This window comes from Pithys albifrons, chromosome 12 (genome assembly GCF_047495875.1).
Source record: "Pithys albifrons albifrons isolate INPA30051 chromosome 12, PitAlb_v1, whole genome shotgun sequence".
Classification (NCBI taxonomy): domain Eukaryota; kingdom Metazoa; phylum Chordata; class Aves; order Passeriformes; family Thamnophilidae; genus Pithys; species Pithys albifrons.
Genome location: NC_092469.1, coordinates 6,828,060 through 6,849,944, shown reverse-complemented (window position 1 = coordinate 6,849,944; position 21,885 = coordinate 6,828,060). Strand labels below are relative to the sequence as shown.

The window sequence follows — 21,885 nt, the reverse complement described above, 5'->3', positions numbered from 1 at the left end:
ACTTTTTATTTTAACTATATGTTCTTACATGCTGCAATCATAATGTAGTGTAATGATATTAATATTTTATAGAATCTGTATTTATAGTTCTTTATTTAGAAACAATGCAGTAGGTCTGTAGATCTTTGAATCCTTCTGGAATGGTGCCCTCCAAATAATGATAAATTACTTGTGCAGTATGCCATTTGCTAATTATATCCATGATTTACTGCAGAGCAAGACTTAAATCATTCATTTCAGTCTTGCGTAACACTGCCATAAAATTTTTAGGTTTAAAAATGGTTTCCATGTGTATAATTTAAACAAATTTTAGAGCAATTGTATACACAAAATATTGCAACCATCCATTTGTTACATTCTTTGTCTCCCTTTTTTTTTAAACTTGTACTTTTAATGATTACTGTGGTTGAAATTGTTATGCTTCATTTTCATAATCATAGCTTTTAATTCTACAACAGTTTTCTACATGTTAGATTAAGAAAAGGATGGCTAATTGTGTGTAGATACCATGTCATTCCTGAATAGCCCCACATTCTGGAAACCCATCTTAGAAATATTCAGTTTACAAATTAGTCTTCAATTAAAGTAATTTCTTTTTAAAAAATGAATTATTAGTTCTAAGATCTGGTTTTCAAGCAGATAATGCTGATTTTTTTTGTTTCCTCACTCACCCGTTGACCAAAGTACAGTTAACTCTCTTTATATTTTTCTCTTTATCCATACCCATAGGTGAGAAGCCTTACAAGTGTCCACATTGTGATTATGCTGGAACTCAGTCTGCATCCCTCAAATACCACTTGGAAAGACACCATCGGGAGCGACAGAATGGAGCAGGACCACTCTCTGGGCAGACTGCAAGCCAAGAACACAAAGATGAGACATCGAGTAAAAGTTCTTTGTTTATTAGACCAGATATATTGAGAGGAGCCTTCAAGGGACTTCCTGGTATTGATTTCCGAAGTGGCATGGTCTCGCAGCAGTGGACGTCGGGAATGCTGTCTTCTGGAGATCAGCAAGGACAAGCAGCTGGCATGATTTCTGAAGTATCTTCAGAAAATATGAAAAGTTCAGACATATCTTCCAAAGGAACACACTTCTCTGAACTTGGCCGTGCTTACCAGAACATGGTTGGGAATGGTGTGAACTTTCAAGGGTCTTTGCAAGCCTTCATGGACAGCTTTGTCCTAAGTTCTTTGAAGAAAGAAAAGGAAATGAAGGATAAAGCTCTCTCAGATCCGCTCTCAGCAAAAGCTCTGGGCCCAGATGGTGGTGAGGAAAAGATAAACAGCAAGTCCTCACAGCGAAAAACAGAAAAGTCACAATATGAACCTCTGGACTTGTCCGTAAGGCCAGATGCAGCCTCCCTGCCAGGTTCGTCTGTCACTGTGCAGGACAATATTGCTTGGCATGGCTGCTTATTCTGTTCCTTTACAACTTCATCTATGGAACTAATGGCTCTGCACCTCCAGGCCAATCACCTGGGCAAGGCTAAACGTAAAGACAACATCATAGGCAACAACAAAGACCAGTCTAGGGAGGCTTCAGCCTCAGTAAATAAAGTGAGCTTGCTCCCCTCTTCTGTGCAGTCCAGCAAGGAGGCAGGAGTTTCAAACATGCTGAACCAGCTGGACTCAGCTTCTGAGAAAATGACCCAAGGACAAAATAAAGAGACCCTGGGAGAGCAAAAGAGCACTGCCTGGCCCAGCCACATGGAATCCACTTTTTGTAATTTTACAACAGACTTCTATAAGCAGTTTGGTGTTTATCCTGGTGTCATTGGCACAGGAACACAAAATTCTTGCACCAGTAATGAATCCGAAATAAAAACACAATCCGAAGAGGACCCAAATATTCTGCTCTCTGACTCTGTAAATAAAAGTGCTACTGATGACCTTTCTGACATAGCTTCATCTGAGGATATGGAATCTTCCAAGGAAGAAAACATTGAAGATGAGGACATTGACACAGAACCAGATATTATGAATAAGCAGTTGTCTGCCCTAAATAAAGAAAGCAGTGAAGGAGGTGACAATATACAAAGTGCAGTCACCTCACAACCAGCACAAGGGCTCGTATCACCACTGCCACAAGCTTCAGAAAAGCAGTGGCACAGTCAGAATCTTCTCTCCTCACATGAAACTGCACAAGGAGTGATGAAACCCGACCAAGTTCAGGGTCCACAGGTCCTGGAGAAGCAGATGAACATGTTGTCAGTCCTAAGAGCTTACAGCTCTGATGGCTTAGCAGCCTTTAATGGACTTGCAAGTAGCACAGCAACTAGTGGATGTATCAAGAGACCTGACTTGTGTGGTAAGTTTTAGACCTTCTTTTAGACCATTTCAGAAAACACATGTGCAGAATCATGAAGCTGCTCTTTAAATATACTTAGTCATGTTTGTTAGTAATACATTTTTTTAAATGTTAAACCCTGTGGGCCAAATTCTAGTCTTATATGTGGTCTACTCCATTGAAATCAGCAGTGCTGCATGCATACTTATACAGGATTTTAGAAAGAACTTGCTTTTTAAACTAGAGTAGCAGCAATATAGACTATCTGTGCTAGTGGCATCTGAAGGGGATACTGCTTTAGCATACTCAAAGGAGGAAAAAGTTTTGAAAAATTTACATGGTAACTTGCAAACTTTTCAGTATTTTGATATAAGTAAGAACCCAAGAAAAAACACTGGATGCTTTGCCAAGCAAACTTTGCTTTCTCTCTTTTTTCTTTTTTTTTTCCCCTTTCTTTCTTTGAATTGGGGTGTGTTCAATTACCAAGACATTAATGAAATCAAAGGTCAAGTGCATGGGATGTGTCTACCTGTGTTGAAGAGATTTTTTTTCCCTTTTCTTTCCTTTTTTTTTTTTTTTTTAATTATAATTTTCTGGCTTGGTTCAATGGCACCCATACAGTTGTTGCCCTTGACCATTTTCACTATTCTAACTAGCAGTTGTGCAAATTATGATCTGTCTAATTAAGAATATGCCTCCAGGTAATTAAAATAACAACACACCAAACAAACAAAAGCACCTTTTATTAGTCTCTGATTTACAAACTGCAGTTTTACTTCAACATATCACACACATTATATTTACAAAACTGAAAGTTAAATCTGGAACAAATCAGAATGAGGATTTTTTTTATTTGTCTCCTATTTTATCATCATAGTTCTTCTTTGAAAGAGAGCTTAGAGTGTAAATCCTTTGAAAAACAGTATCACTTTAAAAAGCAGCATCAGCAAAGGATACAAAAACTTCAGTAATGCTCATTTCACTTAACCTTCAAACTAATCAGAAAACTCATTGTCAGAGCTGAACATGCCTAATAAAATGTATTCAAGTTAAAAAAAGAAAAGAAAATGTCATCAACAGTTTTAAAGCCTGACAATTTAAAATTAAACCCTAAATCTGCAAACACATAGGAGTGGTTCCCCTGGTTAACTTAAGGTTAGTGGAAGCTTTCTTTGACTTCATTAGCATAGTGTAGATGCTTAAAGCATAAACTCCTTCTTCGGATCCCTCTCTGCTTTTCCAAGTGTATTAGTTGGTCTGATAAAAAAAAAGTCTGATTTCTACAAAGTTTATCACTTATATTTTTAGAGCATTGTGACTTCACAATTTTGTCATTACTTAAACTGAGCCCAATATGTGCCCAAGTATCAGCATGGCCTTACTCGTAAACTTATGTGTCTCAGTGCTGTAAGAACCAATTTAGGTAGTTGGAAACATTTCCAGATTCTTCAAAATCAGAATTAACAGTATTGAAAATAGTTAATAGATGATTTAATTTACAGCAGGTAAAATCCTACTTGGATTTTCTTCTCTTTATTTGTGGAGCACAATCAGTTATCAAATAGGAAAAAAAAACAGCAGAGAAATTACTCTCTAAACAAATGAGTAAAAATACTGGAAAACTAAGATTAATTGCTTTATATGAAATATCTTTACGCTTTTTTTCCAGACATAAGATTTTTAAAACAACAACAGAAAAAACCTCTAATATTATTATTGAAATGAGGTCATGTTACTTCCATTAGTTTTTTGTTTCATCTTCCAATCAATTCAACAGACATTTTATGATGGCTTGAGTTTATATGATTTTAAAGACCATATCCCTTTCACAAGCTCTGCCCAGTGATAATGGATTTGACTTGAAGTATGAAGGAAAAAAAGAAACAACAGAAGCTTGTCTGTTCTACTTTTTAAGTCATTTTTTAATCGAAAATGCAGTGAGTTCTTCTTTCTCCCCCCTCCAAAAATAGCTTTTTAAATTTTTTTACTGATATTCCATTGAGTGTTTGCAGAATATAAGCATTAAGGTTGACCATTTAAATACATTATTTCATTTTTATCAATGTCTCACAGCAAAAGTGGATGAGTATGAAGAAGCCCCATGTCAGTAGTTCTTTTTTTGTTTGGTTGGCTTGGACACCACCCACTTGAAAGTAGTGGGTTTGGGGAGTTTTTATTTTTTAGCGACATTTTATATTGTCAAATCACACTCCATCTGTGCATGTTAGTGCATGGAATCTCACCTGATGTTTCTGCGCTTGCCAATTAGCGATCAAGAGCACACTGTTCGTTTATTAGTCTTCCTTCTCTCCTGCACAAAGCCCATGACCGTAGTTATGGTCCCTCTGTCTCTTCTACTGCCTGGCAGACCAGAAAACTTGAGACACATCTCCATCATCCAATTCCAGGGCATGATTCTTTTGTTCCTTTGTATCTGGGGAGACTCCATACATTTGCCTTTCTTTTTACAGCCAGTGATGTGTGTGTTGTTGACATCTCAAGAGGGAACACTGATACATTTGATAGCAGTCCTTGCACAATCAGACAACAAGGCATGGTGCTATTTCTACAGTCAGAATACAGAGGAAATAAAATTGAAATAAAATATTTCAGCTTCAGTAAGCTGAGATTGCATCTTGGACTGGCCACGCTAATTGAGTTAGATTTCTGGCTGCCTAAAAACAAGCTGAGATTTTCAGTGATCTGTGTGGAGCATGTTTAGATTTTGAATTTTACCTTAAGATAGTAGGTCAGTTTATAAGTACAAATCTTGGCACGAAAAGGGTTTAATTTCTAGAGGAAATTAACTCACGTTGGGAAGTCACCACACATCGTGAAGCAGTCCTCAGTTTCCCTATATGTAGAATGAGAGAAACTGATGATGTACACATAATTCATTTATGCTCCTATCATGCTCCAGGCTGTAGGGATGAAAGACACAATTAGGAAAGAACCATGATTACTGTATAATAAAGAAATTTTTATGTCAAAATGCTGCTGAGAAAAATCACAAATTTTTGTACTATTTCTCCTTACATAGCAGAATAGGAATGAATGGAAAGAAAGAAAAAACCTTTAATGATTTTAGAGATACTCCTGAACTGCACTTAGTTTTGGAGTCTCAAGTGACTATACCTGTTAATCTTTGCTACCACACAGTTTCTGTGAACGTGCCATGCCTTTCCTTGCTGCTTGGCAGCCAGTGGCCCACCATGGAGGGGATGCCCAGGGCGATGGCTCTGTGGCTTGGTAGCTGTCTTGAGCATCCACATACTGTCCTTTCACAGCCCTTGCTGATTTGAGAAGTTAAGCTTGCAGGTTCTAGACCTACTTTGTATTTAAGTTTTGGAAGATCTGTTTTCCTTTCCACTTATGCTCATCTCTTTTTCTGCTTGTCTTCCCATGTACACATAGTTGTATTGCAGTAATGTTCCACCTCCTGTTCCAAGTCATTAATTTTTCTGTGATTTGTGCACAAGATTCTTCATGACAAGACCCTTTCCTTTCTCTCTCCTCCCCTTTAAATTTTTCTACTTTGTCACTGGGATGGTAAAATTTCCTATTTGCATTTTCTACTTGAGAAGTACTTAGGCTTTCAAGGAAGAACTGGTGGGCTACAGAACTATTGGCCAGAGATTGTCCTGGGCGTTAGCTGGCTGCTTAATGGGTTAGTGCTATTGAACCCACACTTAATGATGTCCAAAAGTATTTAGTGCCGCGTTGTTTCTCTAAATCTAATTTGCTTCCATTCATGGTTGCTTTGCTCTGCAATTAGTGCTGTTTTCTCTTGCACAGGCTCCACCCCATTATCACTTCTTTCACTGTATGAAAACAGGGCAGGGCCCCTCTGATGCATGGGAGCAGCCTTGGAGTTCTGATCCTGCAAAGGACTGAGCAGTTTCAGTTTCCTTTGTAGCAGAAAGTGTTCAGCATTGCACAGAATTATTAAAATGTTCAGCATTGTAACTTTTTGAAATACCTTCTAAATGTGGAACTGCAGCACAGACAAGAGGGCTGGGCAAGGGGAAGATCAATTGTGGCAGATTATTACAGCTTTATTGTCACATAATTATAGTGCTCTACCCCAATGTTTAAATAGTGATTTTAGTTATTGTAAATTGCTTATTGCCACAGGTGTCAAAACCAAAAAGATCATAATGCTACCCCTTCAGAACTACCACCAACATGAGAAACAAGGGAAAAGATTTAATTGTTTGTGGTGGCTTCACTTTGAATACTTATTGCAGCTCTTTAAAATTATAAAATCTGTATTAAGAAGCAAAAGGCCTGATATATTCAAGCTCTAGAACAGCTACGAGGCAATGGAAGGTCATTCTACTGCAGCAAATTGTAGTACTCCTGCCCATTTAAAGTACCATGAAATGTATTTAAGTAACTCTTTGTACTGATCTGCAGTTGGAGGAGTAACCAGAATATTCTTTTCCTTCAAGGCAGAATGAAATGATATGGAAGTTTTGCAGCAGACTTTTCCTTACCCCCATTATCGTGCTTTTGAAGAGGTTTCAGTTAGTTTCAGTTAGGAGGTCCAAGGTCTGCTTTTAGAGCACGAGCTGTTCTGCTGAGTGGGAGATCAGCACCTCGGCCCCCGCCTGGGCTTCAGACACACTTCTGGATGTCGCAGTGCCATTTGCATGGCAATATCAAACCAAACTCGTATGGCTTGCTTCCTTTTTTTAATTAACTGGGAATGCCAGTGATCCAGTGAAGTTTGTGTTGCTGGATAAAAGGGCCGGTCTGTGAATATCATTGTATTTGCCAAATGGTTCGCTAGTCATTTCAGTACAAACAAATGGATGGTGTCTGTAAGTCTGCAAACACTGTTGACATTTAGCCTTGTTTATGTTACTTTCCTTTTGCTGCATATTTTTGGCTAGAGAAGATACTGTCTGAATCAACATTGACTTCCTAAGCAGAAGCTGAGGGCCCAATCTTTCATCCCTCATTCTCGATGAGTAGGACTACTTACATGACTAAGGATTGCAGAATCAGGTCCTATGTTATTTTGACTTTAAATTTCATTGCTATATTCATGTAATTCAATTTGATTGTATTTTGTTGTATCAGGAATCAGTCAGGTGATAAGTTCAGTATCACTATTTTGTTTACTGTTGAAAACTTTTAGTTCTTACCATTTTCCATATTGTGGTGTGACATTCCCATTCCATTTATGTTTCTGGAAATTAACCCCTAAAATATCTGCTACAGCTAAGTGCTGAGTACCTTCTATTCCCAGTGAGACTGGAGGCATTCAGTCCCTCCTAGCACCAGATGTGAAAGGGGGATTGTCTTTGCAAAAGGAGGCCTTGGTATGTGCCTTGATTTCAGACATCAGTGACCAGCCTCACCAAGGCAAATCCCTATCACAGAAAGGCTTTTCTTTTCTTTGCAGAGACAAAATAATGATGTAAGCTTAGAGCTCTATGGTTTTACTCTAAGTTTCATCTCCCAAACAGTATTTTTTTATTGTTTTTGTCATATCCAGGTAAAATTTATATTATAATTTAGGATTAGGCAGAGGCATAGAGATGTTTCCAGGTCTTTCCAAAGTAAGACAATGCTCTGGTTTGTGTTTTGGTTCAGGAATATACATTCTTGTGTCAGATATAGTATTTCCTTTAACTACTCATAAACAAGAGCAATTTAGATATTCCTGTAAGTCAAAACTAAGTGTACGATTAATACCTATTACGAGGCCAATTTTAAACAATTAATTTGACAGCAATTTTAATTGTATGTTACAGGCTTTCAGAAATAAATAACCAAATTCATCTTTGTAATCTAAGGAACTTAGGATATCTTTATGCAGAGGTGATCTTGTTATGCACAGTATTGCATATCTGGAATTTCTGAGGCTTGCTCCCACCCATCTAGTTACCTGTAGTGCCAGGGATAAATAATTACTTGAGGCTTATTAATTGTTTCAGCAAAGAAAAAATATATACCTTAAGTGTAAGCATTAATATATGTATACACAATACATCCTCAATATATAACAAACCATCATAATAGTACAAAAATAGAGGTCCTGAATATGTTCTGTTATTTATGTGTTTGGCAAGCTTAGGGAATGGACTTTAGTATGAGTGAAAATTCTCTTAACATTTTTAAGGTTATTTATTGTCATTTCTATTTGAGTTTTTAATGGTCCTGTATTTTGTAATGCTTTAGCAGGAAAAAATACTATAGTTATCTTTTTTCATATTCTTTAAGCAATATTTCTAGCTTAATATATTGTGCCAGGTTTTCCAATATTAACCACGAAAGACAGTAAAATTCAATGAACAGCACTCTGACATCCACAATTTAAAACCTGTGATTGAAGTGAAATGTGTAAACTTCTAGTGGGTTATCATGTGCTTTGGAATAGAGTATTGTTGGAAGTAATTAGAAAATTTATTAAGGTTTCCTGGTAATGAAGGTATGTAAGTTTTAATAATTGTTGCTTTCTGAATAAGTGTCAAACTATATCTTTAAATGTATATGGAGTTACAAGTTAGGTCACTTCTGAATGGAATGTAAAACAATACTAAAATGCTTCAATAACTTATCTCAGTGTTGCTAATAAAAAAAAGCTGTTAACCATTAGTGCAGTTTTGAGTCATTTTGTTAATTCATTCAAAAAAACTCTCAGAGAAACTGTTGTACCTTTTTGTAGACCAAAGACCACTCATGAAATCCACAGCTGTCTGATGCTTTGAGAGGCAAACTCTGCAAAGCTGCTTTTTGGCCTTGTAAATGATATTTAAAATGCCATGTTCTAAGGCATTAGAATGATGCCAAGTATGGTTAGACAGGTATATAAGGGGGGGAGGATTAAACTTGTTTCTACTGTCAAAGAAAATATCTGGGGAACGGTGGACCTGATTCTCCTCTGCCGCTATTAAAATCCTGCAGAAATTTTTGTGGATGGCGCTGCATTGAAAATGAGCAGTGTGGGTGCATCAAGTGTGTAAGTTTTAGTGCCTGGGTGCTCAGCCAGGGAGAGATAAATACTTGTGTCCCATCCTACAGCTGGAAACACAGCCTGGGTCAGTAATGGGGGTTCAAAGTCTATGCAGTGGAGAAATACAGGAGCATACAGCCTGGGAGTGTGTCTCTCTTGGTTAATCTTGCCCAGCCTTAAATGAAGTCGCAGCCTGCGCTACTGCAGAGAGCCCTGAACTCTCGTTTTGGTTTCCCGTGGGAAGAATGTGCCATAATCATCCTGAGACAGGCTCCCTCCTGACACCCATGTGTGATTCTCCAGAGGTAAAGCCAGCATAGGATAACGAGCAACCAGCCGTGCCAGTGCCAGTACTGTCACCCAGGTCTCTGGTAAGTGTTTCCAGGATGGAGCCCATAACAGGTGGCCCATTTTTCGGTGCACCACTGAGCACACAATGGGAGCCAAAGGAAAACGTGTCTAGGGCCCCTGGTGTCACATCTTCATTAATGCTGTCAGTTCTGAATAGCATATTGGTACTTTTTATTTATTCCACCAAAACACCATGAGTCAGGACCTGACATTTTAGCGTTCTGTGTCATACTGAGAAAAATCTGTAGTTCAGCAGTAGGACAATTATATTATTTTGGAAGGCCTAGAAATAATACAGCATTTGTGAGACAACTGTAACATTTATCCAGACTCAGTGTGAGATTGTTCTTCCTTTTATTTGGAGAGCACTTCCAAAAAAGTATCAACTAGGAGCAAAGGGGAAAAAAAGACAAAAAAAGTGGCAGTTATGAATCCATTTAACCCCCATAGGGTATAATCTCATTTTGTGTAATACCGCTGGCTGTTACATGCCTAAACTTCTATGCAGTGAGCTGTGAATATAGTCCTTATTGTCCTGTGGGCAATATGACTAAGGAAAAAATATCTCTGTAATACAATGGAACATTTGTCTGAATGGCATAACCTAAGGTCCATAACATCAAATCTAAAGTTGTAATTATACAGCTGCAGTCATACTACTCAAGTGAAGGCTGTGTCAGCACTTGTATTATATAAGAAATCCTGTTTTCAAGGGTAGATGACTCATATGCAAAAAACATTTATCACTAAACAATTGTTCTGATTGTTCTGGAGAAACATCTAGGTACAGGCCTTTCTCCAGCAGGACATGGTCATGTCTTCTGCACTACATCATGGCATACTTTGCTAATGAATGTATCTTTTTTGAACTAGGAGATTACGTAGAAAGTTTGGGGATCAATGCATTTTTACTATTATCAAAACATAAACTAGTGGGGAAAAAACCCAGGGTGGCCAAGGCCTTCTCTGACAAGGATTGTTACAGGTGAAACTTGTCTTTCTCAGAAATTATAAAATTATGGGAGTTTTTCCCAGTTTGTCATCCCTGAGGATGCTTTAAGTTCCTGGCTCTGAACAAGTCCTTAGAAGACCCTGTTACAATTTTGGGTTTTTTGAGATGCCTTGAAATTGAGTCTCCCAAGCTCCCAGTCACTGTTATTGCTATTTGAAGCAGCCACACATTTGCTGGGAAGTAGACAGGAAAGAGGTTTATTTACAGCAGCACCATGGAGATGAACTAGGAGCATTCTGCATCCCTCCCATGTGAATGCAAAAGGACTATGCTTAGAACTGAGACCAAATACCGGGAACCACCACATTTTTCCTAGTACATGAAATTTCTTGATAGGTATGCTGGGTGCGAGTGACTTCAGCTACAAGAGGCCCCTGCCCAGGGTGTTGCCATTTACAAACAGGTGTTCCTGAAGCCCCCCCCATGTCAGGCATTAGCACCCAAGCTGCCTCACCAGCCCCATTGTCTGTGGAGCGAGACACAGGCCCAGCCAGTTTCTTTAAGCTGATCTCCTCTGATCCAGGGCGTCTGTAGCGCCATTCCCTGCATAGAACAGCCATTGTTCAGCTGCAGAGCAACAGTGGGGTAGAAAATAGCATGCCACGCTGGGGATCAGAGAGGGAATTGTTCCTTAATTATCTCTTACTGAAGGAAAAACCCAAGGCATATCCTGATATGTGCCACAGCTCTGGCAGAACACAAGTTGTTTAAAAAAGATTTGGGGAAGAGGGGGATCCCATTTAGAAGCTGGCAATCCTTGCTCCTCCTGCAGGTCTACCTGTGATTCACTCACTGTCTATGGAAAAAAAATAAGTTTTCCGCTTTGGATTCTTCATTATGAAATGGAAAATAATAGTACTTATCTCCCTGGTAGGAGTGCTGTGAGGATAAATGAATTAATTAATGTTTGTAAAGCACTTTGAAGATGAAGAACATTACATAAGTCCTCAGTGTACAAATGCTTCCTTCTCTGATATAACTCCAGTAAGCTATAAAAATTTATGGATGAAAATAAACACACATTGCAAATACATGTTGGGTGTGTATATCCCTCCCATGCCTTGGCAGTGTGAGTGAGCCTGACCTCCAGCACAGCCAGGAAACCCAGCCCCAAAACCTGCCTTAGCCCCTGCCTGTGCCCAAAACTGGCGCTTGGGGCTCTCTGCAGCAGCTTTGCCATGCTTTGGCATGAGCTGACAGGTGTTGGCCATGCCATCCCCAGCTGTGCTGTGGAGCCATATGGCAGCAGTGCCCACGACAGGGGATGGCTCAGCAACGTGTCTTGTTGGCTGCTCACTGCCCAGCCTGCAGGTCCTCCTGTCCTGTGCCTGTGTGAGCAGGTCCTTGGCAACACTGAGATCCTGCCACATTCTCTGCCACAGTTTGTCCCTCCTTTTCAGGGTCACTGTGATGCTCAGTGACCAGTCCCCACAAAGCCTGGCAGGTCCTGGTGTTGCTGCTCACACTTGCTGGTCTGGTGGCTGAACTGGTGGTGTGTGATTTTTTTATTGAATGGCAATTACTTCAGTTTGCAACTTGAATGTGAAAATTTTATTGCCTGCTTTTCAGTGTTCACATCCTAGATTAGTCCTTGCTGCTTTATATTATTTATTTTTTTTATTCTAGAAAGGAAGTGTGTTTGATCTCAAACAGCTAAAATATATAACAAGGCAAGTTAAAAGGATGCAGGGAAGGAAAACCAACCCTTCAGACATACAGAGATGTGATGTTTATCAAGAGAGACATTTAAGAAAAGGTTTGTGCATTGAGATGAACAGGTTAAAGATGGAATTCAGGATTTTTCAGGGGCTCCCTTCAGTTCTTAGCCACCATATAGATCAGTTTGGGGACCTTAGGAGAAAGGCCACCTTAGCCCTAATTCTGTCTCGTTTCACTTTTCCCTTTGCACACCTAACCCTATATCCAGTTTCTGTGCTTGGTTTTCTTTTAGATCCTTTCAGATTATCCTGGTAAACCTGTTGATGGTTCAGCTATCAGGAGTGCAGAGGAGTTCAGTGTGCTGCTCCTGGAAGTGCTGGGGCCCCACTGGCATGGGCTGGATAAGACCCTTGCCCTGCTCCCCATGCCAGCACTGAGGGCACTGAGAGTCTCAAGAGGGTGACAGCTTTTGCGCAGCAAAGTCTACTGCCATGCCATGCGCATCCACATGCCAAAAGCACCAGGATGTATCACCAGCACAACCAGATAACCCCAAACTCTGACCAGCACCAACATGCATGTGACTGATTTTTCCGTCTGACATAAGAATTGTTTAATAATGGGAGAGTTTGTGGGTGTATTCACTAATCATTATATAACTGCACATTGGGGTGAAAAAGAAAAAAAAAGCAAATCAGAAAAGCTTTCCCAAAGTACAGAGATGGGAATCCCATTAACATGACGGCTCCCTCTTTAGTTGCCAAAATGATTGACAGCAGGATAAGGTCAGAAGATGAAAACCAAGCCATGGGGGACAGAGCAGGGAGGGGAGTGGGCCAATCAGTTGAATAAAAAACTGAGTGTCAGTGCTGGGGAAGGAGAAAACCGGCACTCCCACTAGAAAAATCCTCACCCTCTGCTCCCCTACTGTTTGTTTGGGGAAAATGCTGCAGCTTAATCAGAATTATTTACAAGATAATGGTCCATTGTTTGTAGTAAGACAGATGCTGTCTGTGGGAATTTGGTGGTTTATGCTCTATGCATTACAGTGCCATTGCTGTGTGCAGATGGGATCACAGTGGTATTGTTGTTATCCACTTTTTGAAAATTTGGAGGATCCTTACTGTGAAAGGAGGGTCCTTAAAGAGATAAAAGAGTTTTTTCAGGCCAAGAGCTGGGATTTCTCTTAAGGTAGAACTGTGTTTGTACATGTATGGGAGAAGAAGAGGACAAGGTGGAAACGCTTTGCCTGAGACCTGTAGCATGAAGGGTCCCTGGGCTGACTATACTTGGTGGTGGCAGACATCCGTTCAACAGATGGATGGATGGATCCTGTGTGTCTGTCCAAAGGTGAGGAAATACATTCTGGTGGGATATGTCAGTGCTTCCTCCTTTCTGGGGTCTGGCAGAGTCACTTGCTTAGCAGGTGTGAGAGGACAGAAACCTGTCTGTGCGAGAGTTGGGCTTGCCTGCTCAGTAGTCATCCTCTGGTTGTGTGGTTGGAACCATGCATTCCCTACCTTTCTCTCCATGCTGCAAGCTAAACACTGAGCACTTCTGTTTCACCAGAAAACTTCATCCTGATGATTTATGGGTGAGGATGTGGGAAAGGAAAACTAAATTTTCACTGGATTCGTGTAGGAAAAAAAAATTGCCAAACACCAAAGGAGAAAATATTTATTTAGAAGAACAAATGCAAGATTTATTTTTTTTTCACATTTTCCAGCAGAAAAATCTATTTCCATAAGCATCCCCCTCTGGCCCAAATAGAAAGTTCAGAGTGGAGGCTTAGAGCCTGGCAAAAGGGACAGGCTCAAGATGTGCAGGTGGGTAATCCTCTACCATGAGAGAATCACTGCATATGGGAAGAATAGGGAGCTTGAGGGAGAGTGTTGGAGATGACTGTTTCATCAGCATGTCCATCTCACCATCTGTCTGGGACAGTCCCAGCAAAGCATGGAGGACAGCAGCACCACAGTCCTTTCCTATGGGCTTGGGATGAGGGATAAGAATCACCCCATGCAAAGCTCTGGTCTGTCAGGAGCAAATCCTGTCTTGCCCTTGCTACCTGACCTATGGAAGCCGGTGAGATGTGAAGATCCTCCTCAGGACTGGAGCACTGTAGCAAGGTGCAGGATGAGGGGGGGGGGGGGGGGGGGGTGCCTGGGTGGGTGTTGGGTGTATGTGTGTGCATGCACTTCCTCTCTCAAAAATCTGCTTTTAGTGTGCAATGGCTTGCATGTTACCTCGGCAGAGATCGGTGCGCACCAAAGGCAACCAAGAGACGACAAATCACCAGAAAGGCTCCAGAGGGGATTTTGATCATCCACGTCTGGTATCCCAAGATCCATTAGCTTTCAGGTAAAACGGAAAACAATGACCATCTTTTTTGTGTGCAAGATAATTAAGCTGTGTTTCCATTACTACAAAATACCTGAGTTTCCCTGGAGAAAGCAGAGGGCCTGCGAACAGGAATTGAGACAGGGAAGGGCTCATTCACAGTTTTTGGGGTCTGTGCAGCTAGAAATGGGTTTCCAACATCAGCATGTCCTTCTTAGGACCCTAAAATGGGTGGTGGGAAATGGCAGCTCCCAAGTCTCTCCTTTCTCTCTGGGCTCAGTGTGCTGCCAGCATCTGATTGATCCAATAGCATCAGATCAAAAGTGGAAACCACTTTGCCCAAGAAGAGGAATATCCTCTGGCTTTTGTGAAACAGTTTTCCAAGAATACCCTTGAAGGGTTAGATTGGCACAGAAGATTGCCATTCCTGAGTGATTGTACTTTTCCCAAGTATCTCCAGTGGGATCTGTACGGGGAACTCTAAGTCTTTATTCTCCAAGTCAGCATTTATTTGCAGAATCCTAATTTTGTATTTTGTGACATTTAAACTTTTCAGCCTAATGTTCTAATAAGGATTCTGTCTGTCCATCTAAATAAAGCTTTGTTCTAATGAGGACACCATCCATCTCCCGAGATGGAGCCGTAACGACTTCCAGCCTCAGTGTAATTTTAGCCAGGCTTCCTTCCCCAACCTCTTCCCCCCTCCAGGTCTTTGTTTGGGGTGAAAATTATCTGTTTGGTGATGAAGATGTTCGGAATTTCATAGTGGGTCAAGTGACTGAGCTATTGTGTGAGCCTCTGCTTTCCCTCTGAAAAGGGGGATTTTGCTCACTCCCCATTGTATGTTCCGTGCCTGTTATTTGCAATTTCTGTTCATAAGACTGTGGGTTTTCATGCCAACAATTTTATGTTTGAGTTGTTGGAGTAGGGAGGTTGTGGGAGCATGCCAGTGTCAAAGGTTGTCACTTGAATGATAATTAATAACATTATCAGGGTGATTATGTGTTTAGATGTCCAGAATCAGGAGTGAATTGAACTTGGTAAATTTAATTCCTGCCTCCGAATGACTGGGATACTGGAGTGCTCACTAGTCTTGCATTTGCATAAAGGACAAAACTGGGAATTTTAAAGGGCAATGACTAATCAGAATTGCTGAAATTCTGGGCTTCTGGCATTCTCAGGGCTTCTCCTACAGCATCATCGCTCAGTGAGCTTTTGCCAGGCAGGAGAAACCCCAGATTGGGTGCCCGCTAATGTTTATAGAGCCCATTTTCATCGTGTCAGTGGTTGACTGAAACGTGGAGTCATTTGAGATTGGAGATTATGTCTTTTAAGGTCCTGAAGAGCTGTTTCACATGTGACTGATTACCTCTGTCAGAGGTGGGAGAGCCAGGTCCCACCTCGGTGGGTGGGATCTGAACTCATGCTTTCAGAGGTCAATAACAGGGTTTTTAGACCTTTGTGCTTCTCAGTCCCTTATAGACAGACCTTTTCTGTTAAAACTGTTTAAATTACAAACCAGTAATAAAAGGATCATATGTGTTTCCCACTGAACAGGTTCTTTAAGGCTATTATGATAATTAAAAACATATGGTGCCTACACAAGTCAGAGGGAAACCACAGATGTACAAATTAGGTATTATATAAGGTTTCTCTTTTGCCCTTTCAAAAATGACAAGTCAAAGAAATATAGAGATAAAAATGATAATTTTTTTGGAGATGGTAGGTAGCATTTTGGATTTTTAATCATGAAATATGTAAACCACTTTTCATACATAATCAAAGCAAACTCTGGTAAGCAGGAAGAACAAAACAGTAATACTGCAGTATTTATGGAAGGAATAAGGAAACACTTTGTTTCATACAAGTTATTTGAGACCAGGAAACCTCTTGCATTTTTTATGATGTTTCCCTGCACAGACATGGAGGATTATATTTATTAAATATTGAATTATATTGAAATTGGATTGATGCAGCCAAAGGAGGACATTTCTTTGTATTCCATTTTTTCTCCTTTTAAAAAAGGGAAATGTACTCATATTGATTGCAGTACAAGTAGTCATTTGTTTTAATTTAAAAATATAGGATTGATTTTGAGAAGGTGATAAATACTGCTAATAAAAAAATTCAAAATGGGGATTTATAATGATTCTCTGTTAAGTCAATGGTTTAGAGAGGCTAACTTATAATAAAAGTAGAGACGTGCTGAAATATCCATAGCTAATGGGTTATTTGCCATTTGCTAGTGCTGCAAACTTTTCTTAGTTTGCTGGGTCCTGCTAAAAAAGGGCAAAATTTATGTAATCTAACTCTCCTTGTTCCTTGTTTTGTCTTTCTTGTGCTAAAAGTGGGCAGCTGAGGGTCTGCTAAGGGACCCCCTCCAGATGCTGTCGTGTACAGGTATTCCACAGAGGGGATGGATCCAGGTGTGGCTGTGCTGGGTCTGACATTGGTAGTTGTGATGGGTACCAGCTTCCCTGGTGGTGCTGTGCAGCTCTGCAGGTTTCCCTCAAGCTCTGTACAGGTCCCTCCTTGTGGCTCCTGAGGTGGGCAGGATTCAGCAGCATTATAAGTGGCCCCAAAGCCCTTTGACTCAAAACTCTTGCTTTTTGCTCCACCGTTTACACAGCACCAGCATCTGCCTGGCACCTTGCCCTGCCTCCAGTGGCAGCAGACCCACCTCTTCCCACCTGGGACCACCTGGGACTTGATGCCTCCTGTGTCCCTGCAAGGAGCAGGACTGCAGCAAGTCTGCTGTTTTTGAGGGGATAAGAGAGCATCCCACCAGCACAGGGCAGTGCAGCCTCAGGGAAGAACCCTCCTTCTTATGGCTCCCATGGCAGCATGGTATGGAGAGCACCCTGGCACTGCTTATGGCTGGGCTTTCTCCCACCCCGATAAGATGGGCACTGTGCACCCCTCAGCCCCAGGAATCACCCCTGGCTGTGCCAGCTCCTGCTGCAGTCGATCTGATGGGACTCAGCCAGGGGGACACTGTGTCCTGCCGGCAGCAATGGCACTCTGGGCAGGCAGCCTGCATCTGTAGATCCTGCATCTACAGCCAGGATCTCACCCCAAGATGCAGCTGAGCATGTGGAGGCCCTTTGCTCTGCTCACTTATGCTTTGTTCTGTCTCCTAACAAAAAGTAGGCAACTTTTTCTTTTCTTTTTGTTCTCCTCACAAAGAAACTTCTTTTTTAAAAAAAAGCAAATCTGGGGAAATAAGAGGAGAAGCCTGATGCTAACACTTCAGGTTTGCAGGAGTGGTGGCTGAGCAGGCATTTTTAAAGTCTTTTCTTTTTTTGTGTGAGTGATAGCAAACTCAGTGTTATTTCACATGTAGGTATTACCATTTTAACTTTTACTGAGGTAAAATAACACCTTGTCACTCAGTGCAAATACCAATCACAAAATGAATTAATTGTAATAACTGTTGTCAACAGAACAAAAGACTTGTTGCTTTCCTAAGCAGATTTCAGTGCCACTGATAACTATATACAGAGGTTCCCATTGGGCTTATTCAGTGTATGCAGTCAGAACATAATTTCATCTGTCTTTTACGGTACTTCATTGTAAAAGTCTCAGAAATTGAGTCAAAAACTTGTATTTTTTTACATATCATTCAGTATGCACTTTTCTAGTCCATATGATTTTTTTCTCACAGAATCCCTAAACATTTTTACTAGTTAATTAACACATATTTTCTGACTAATTTATTAAAGAATTAACAAGTTTATAACAGTCTGCAGAACCCATTCATTCCCCTTATGTTGTGATGAACAGGTACTTTCATTCAGAATACGGGCAGCTGTTTTGCAACACAAAATACATTTTTGTTAATGTTATTTCTTCAACCGGTCATCTTTATTCAAAGTGAACACTGCTATCCTAATAGGTGGGGGAAGTTTCTTCTGAAAAGGAGGGGAAGAGAAAAAATTAGCCAAGAAAAGCAAAATTCTTCATACTTGTGCTAACCACAAATTTATTCAAGCAAAGTTTGGAATGGGGGGGATACTAATTAACTAATTTCACAAAGGAGCCTCAGTACAGCAGGAATCAGTGCCAATATGCTATACTCATTTTACATGGCTATTTAGCTTAATAATCAAAAACACTATGGCATATCCTCTCTATTTCACTGCAAATGCTATGTATTTTCTTAAAGAAACATACATTAATATTGCGGCCCAGGATAGTCAGACATCACTGCCAATGGGATAGACACTCATCAGGGACTGACACAAAGATCAGTTAAAGATCCATTTTGCATCTTTATTTAACAGAATATATATTTTAGATTGGTTCTCCCCTCCTTCTTCCCTTTCAAAACATAACAACAGGCTCAAGTACCACCTGCTCTCCTTGGGAGCAGAATCACAAACTCCGATAAAATACACAGAAAATTAATTATTCCTGTATCTTCCTTCAGAAATAAGCTAGAAATCAGGAAAATGGCCCATGTCAAGGTCTGTTTGTGTAAGGTGCCCTGGCTCATGGCTGGAGTGAAGGGTGGGAGGCTAATGAAGCACAAGTGCAGCAGCTGGACATCGTTAACCAGGCACGGGTGCTGCTGCTCTCATCTCTGCTTGGTTAAACACAGGGCAGCTCACTGCTACAGCATCCTCTTTGCAGGAGAGCCAGAAGCACCCTGGAAGCACAGTAAGACCTTGGTGAAATCTTTTCCTTTCCAAACTCAGTAGGGCTGGAGGGCATGAGCCTTATGCAGCCCCTCTCTGGGCTTTGTAGTGGTTAATATTAGTGCCATGCAGCCTTGATGCAGGGAATTTCTGTGGTTTTCCCTCCAAGCCTCTGCTGTCAATAACATTTGGTCTGCCTTTTTTATTGGCAACTGCTGTGTCTTCAGCCACCAGTTGGTCAAATGTTCCTGCTTTTACTGGGAGCTTGCTTTTTGTGTGGGCAGCACAGCTCTGCAGCTGCAACAGAGTATCTGTTTGTGTCACAGGATCGTGCTGCTGGGGAAGGACCCTCTTGCTCACCCCTCTGGAGGAGTGGTACATGACTTGGTGTGAGCTGCAGCAGAGTTTGCTGTCATGTAAACAGTCCTCAATGTGCCTAAATGATTTTTCTTTCATATACTTCCCATGGCAGATGGGACTGGAATATCTATGATGATTGTGCTGGAGCTTCAGTGGTTTTGTTTCAGCAGCCTTAGGCCAAGGCTGTGGATGATCTTGTGTGGATGTACAGGGATGTAGGAAAGCTCTGCAAGAAATTCTCCCTGCAGTTTAGGCATTCATCAGAGAGAAGTGGCTGTGGGAGTGAGCTGCTCTCTGGTGCCTGGAGATGCCGTGGTTGTGGTTCTTGGGCCTGAGGGTGGCTGGTGTGCTGCAGTGGTTTTTGGGGCACGCTGGTTTTGTGCTTGGAGCAGTCCACAGCACTGCTTGGGTTCTGCTGTGCCTCTGACATTGCTCCTTATCTTGGGGCTACAGCCTACCCACAGCTGTAAGATTTTGGACAGAGGAAGCAGTATGAAAAAGGTTGAATGACATATTCTCTGTGTTCTAATGCTCTGTGGGTGGGGATAGCAGCTCTGCTTGGGATGCAGTAGCCATCCTTGGATGGAATCATGGGAGGTTCTCAGAAAAAGCTGGTGTTGAAAACCTCAGGTCAGGCTGGGCACGGACAGCACAAGTAGGACAGGAGGACGTGTCCACTCCCGCTCTGTGCCAAGCCTGGGAATGCATGCTGTGTGAGGGAGCAGGCAGGGGAGTGCAGGGCTCCTTACCCCACTGTCTGCTGACCCCTTCTACTGAACTGATTATATCCCAGTAAATCCATTTGAAGGATAGAAAAGACTCCCAGCCTCTCATATAACACCATCTCTTGTGCTGACCAGTGCTTTTTGCTGCTGTAACTTGGCCATCACATTCCTTCTCCACCATTTGTTTGGGGCACGTTAATGATGCCATTCCTCCAAAGTTGGAGATTGGGGTGTTCTAGGTCAGGTAGCTCCGACCCTGACCCTGAGCTTTCCACAGCAACAATCCTGGTGACTGGCGGGATGGCAACCTGTGGCACATTTTGTTGTCACTGGGACTGATTTTGGATTTGCTTCTCAGGCATTGCTATTCTGTGTTTCTTCCTGCTCCTCTTTGGGTGATTAACTGCGAAAAGAAGCATTTCTCGTTTCTGCAAGCCACTCCTCTCCCTGCTTCTTGGCACTAGTTGCTAATCAAAACAGGTCTTTGATAGCCAAATGGCATTTGGCTGAGCCAAACACAGAGACACACAGGCTTCTTGTGATCAAGAGCTTTACTAATGTGAGGTTTAATGCAAGTTCACTCGCAGCGTGTGGACCCCATGGTAAATGTTCAACAATCTAATTCTGTAGCAGTGTGTTTTATTTAGCATGAAAGTATTTCAGGATATGAAAAACCAGTACTCTGCTTAGGAGCAATGTTTCAAAGGATTTAAAAATACTATGTTTTGCTCATTCAAGAGCAAAGGTGTGTTAGACTGTCATTGTATAAAAGGAGAAGCTTTATTTTTTCATCAAACCTTTTTCTATAGTTAAGCAAGTGCAGAGTTCTAAACTAGTAAACTTTTACTGTATTTCCATAATTCACATTCATATAATACCAGAATATTCCAAGAGGTATTTTGGGGAAATTTGTACAATGAATGTGCTTCCTGACAGAGACCTTGTATGCCAAGTTTTAGCCTGGGCTGCATTTTCACAGCTGAGTTATAAACCCCTGAAAAACAGGATTTATAATGGAAATGCTGACACAACCTTAACCGTAGCACTGCTATCTGGTGCTGCTATAATATACTGTACGAAGAAATCAGTTCATTAGTTAGTTATAAACAAAGGACAGAGATAGTAAATTACAAGAGGTATTTCAGCAGTTTTCTATATATTTATGACATAAAAATATGCAGCTGCATTTTATTTCCTGAGATAGTATTTAAGGATTTCAGATTTAATACACATTAGTTTGGTTATGCACATTGTGCATTTTGGTCTTGCTGTTCCCTCTTGTAGTTTTATTCATGGTATTTTCTTCTTTCTCTGTTGCTCATTAGAAAAATGTTAAAAATCCATTTTCATCTGATTAATAATAAAGCTGATCACATGTAACCTAATTTTCATTCACTGCTGCCCCTGTCTGTGGAGTCATATACAAAGTGACCTTTGAATCACCACTGGGCCCATAAAGCACAATAAGCACCATTGTCCTGTCAAAAATTGAAGATGTTTTACATCATTACAAAATTTAATGTTCCATCTTTTCAAATGCACTACTTT

General features: G+C 40.9%; 1 protein-coding gene across 6 annotated transcripts in view; it reads left to right on the top strand.

Annotated features, from left to right (window-relative positions):
- Nucleotides 1-21,885, top strand: part of ZNF536 (zinc finger protein 536) — a 343,785-nt gene that overhangs the window by 222,440 nt on the left and 99,460 nt on the right. For 5 of the 6 annotated variants that reach the window (XM_071567724.1, XM_071567723.1, XM_071567722.1 and 2 more), the window contains one exon: nt 730-2,310. In XM_071567724.1, the coding sequence (XP_071423825.1) occupies nt 730-2,310 (1,581 nt within the window). Of the gene's footprint in view, nt 1-729; nt 2,311-6,740; nt 8,858-21,885 lie in introns of those variants that run through there. The other variant, XM_071567726.1, reaches the window with a different exon arrangement.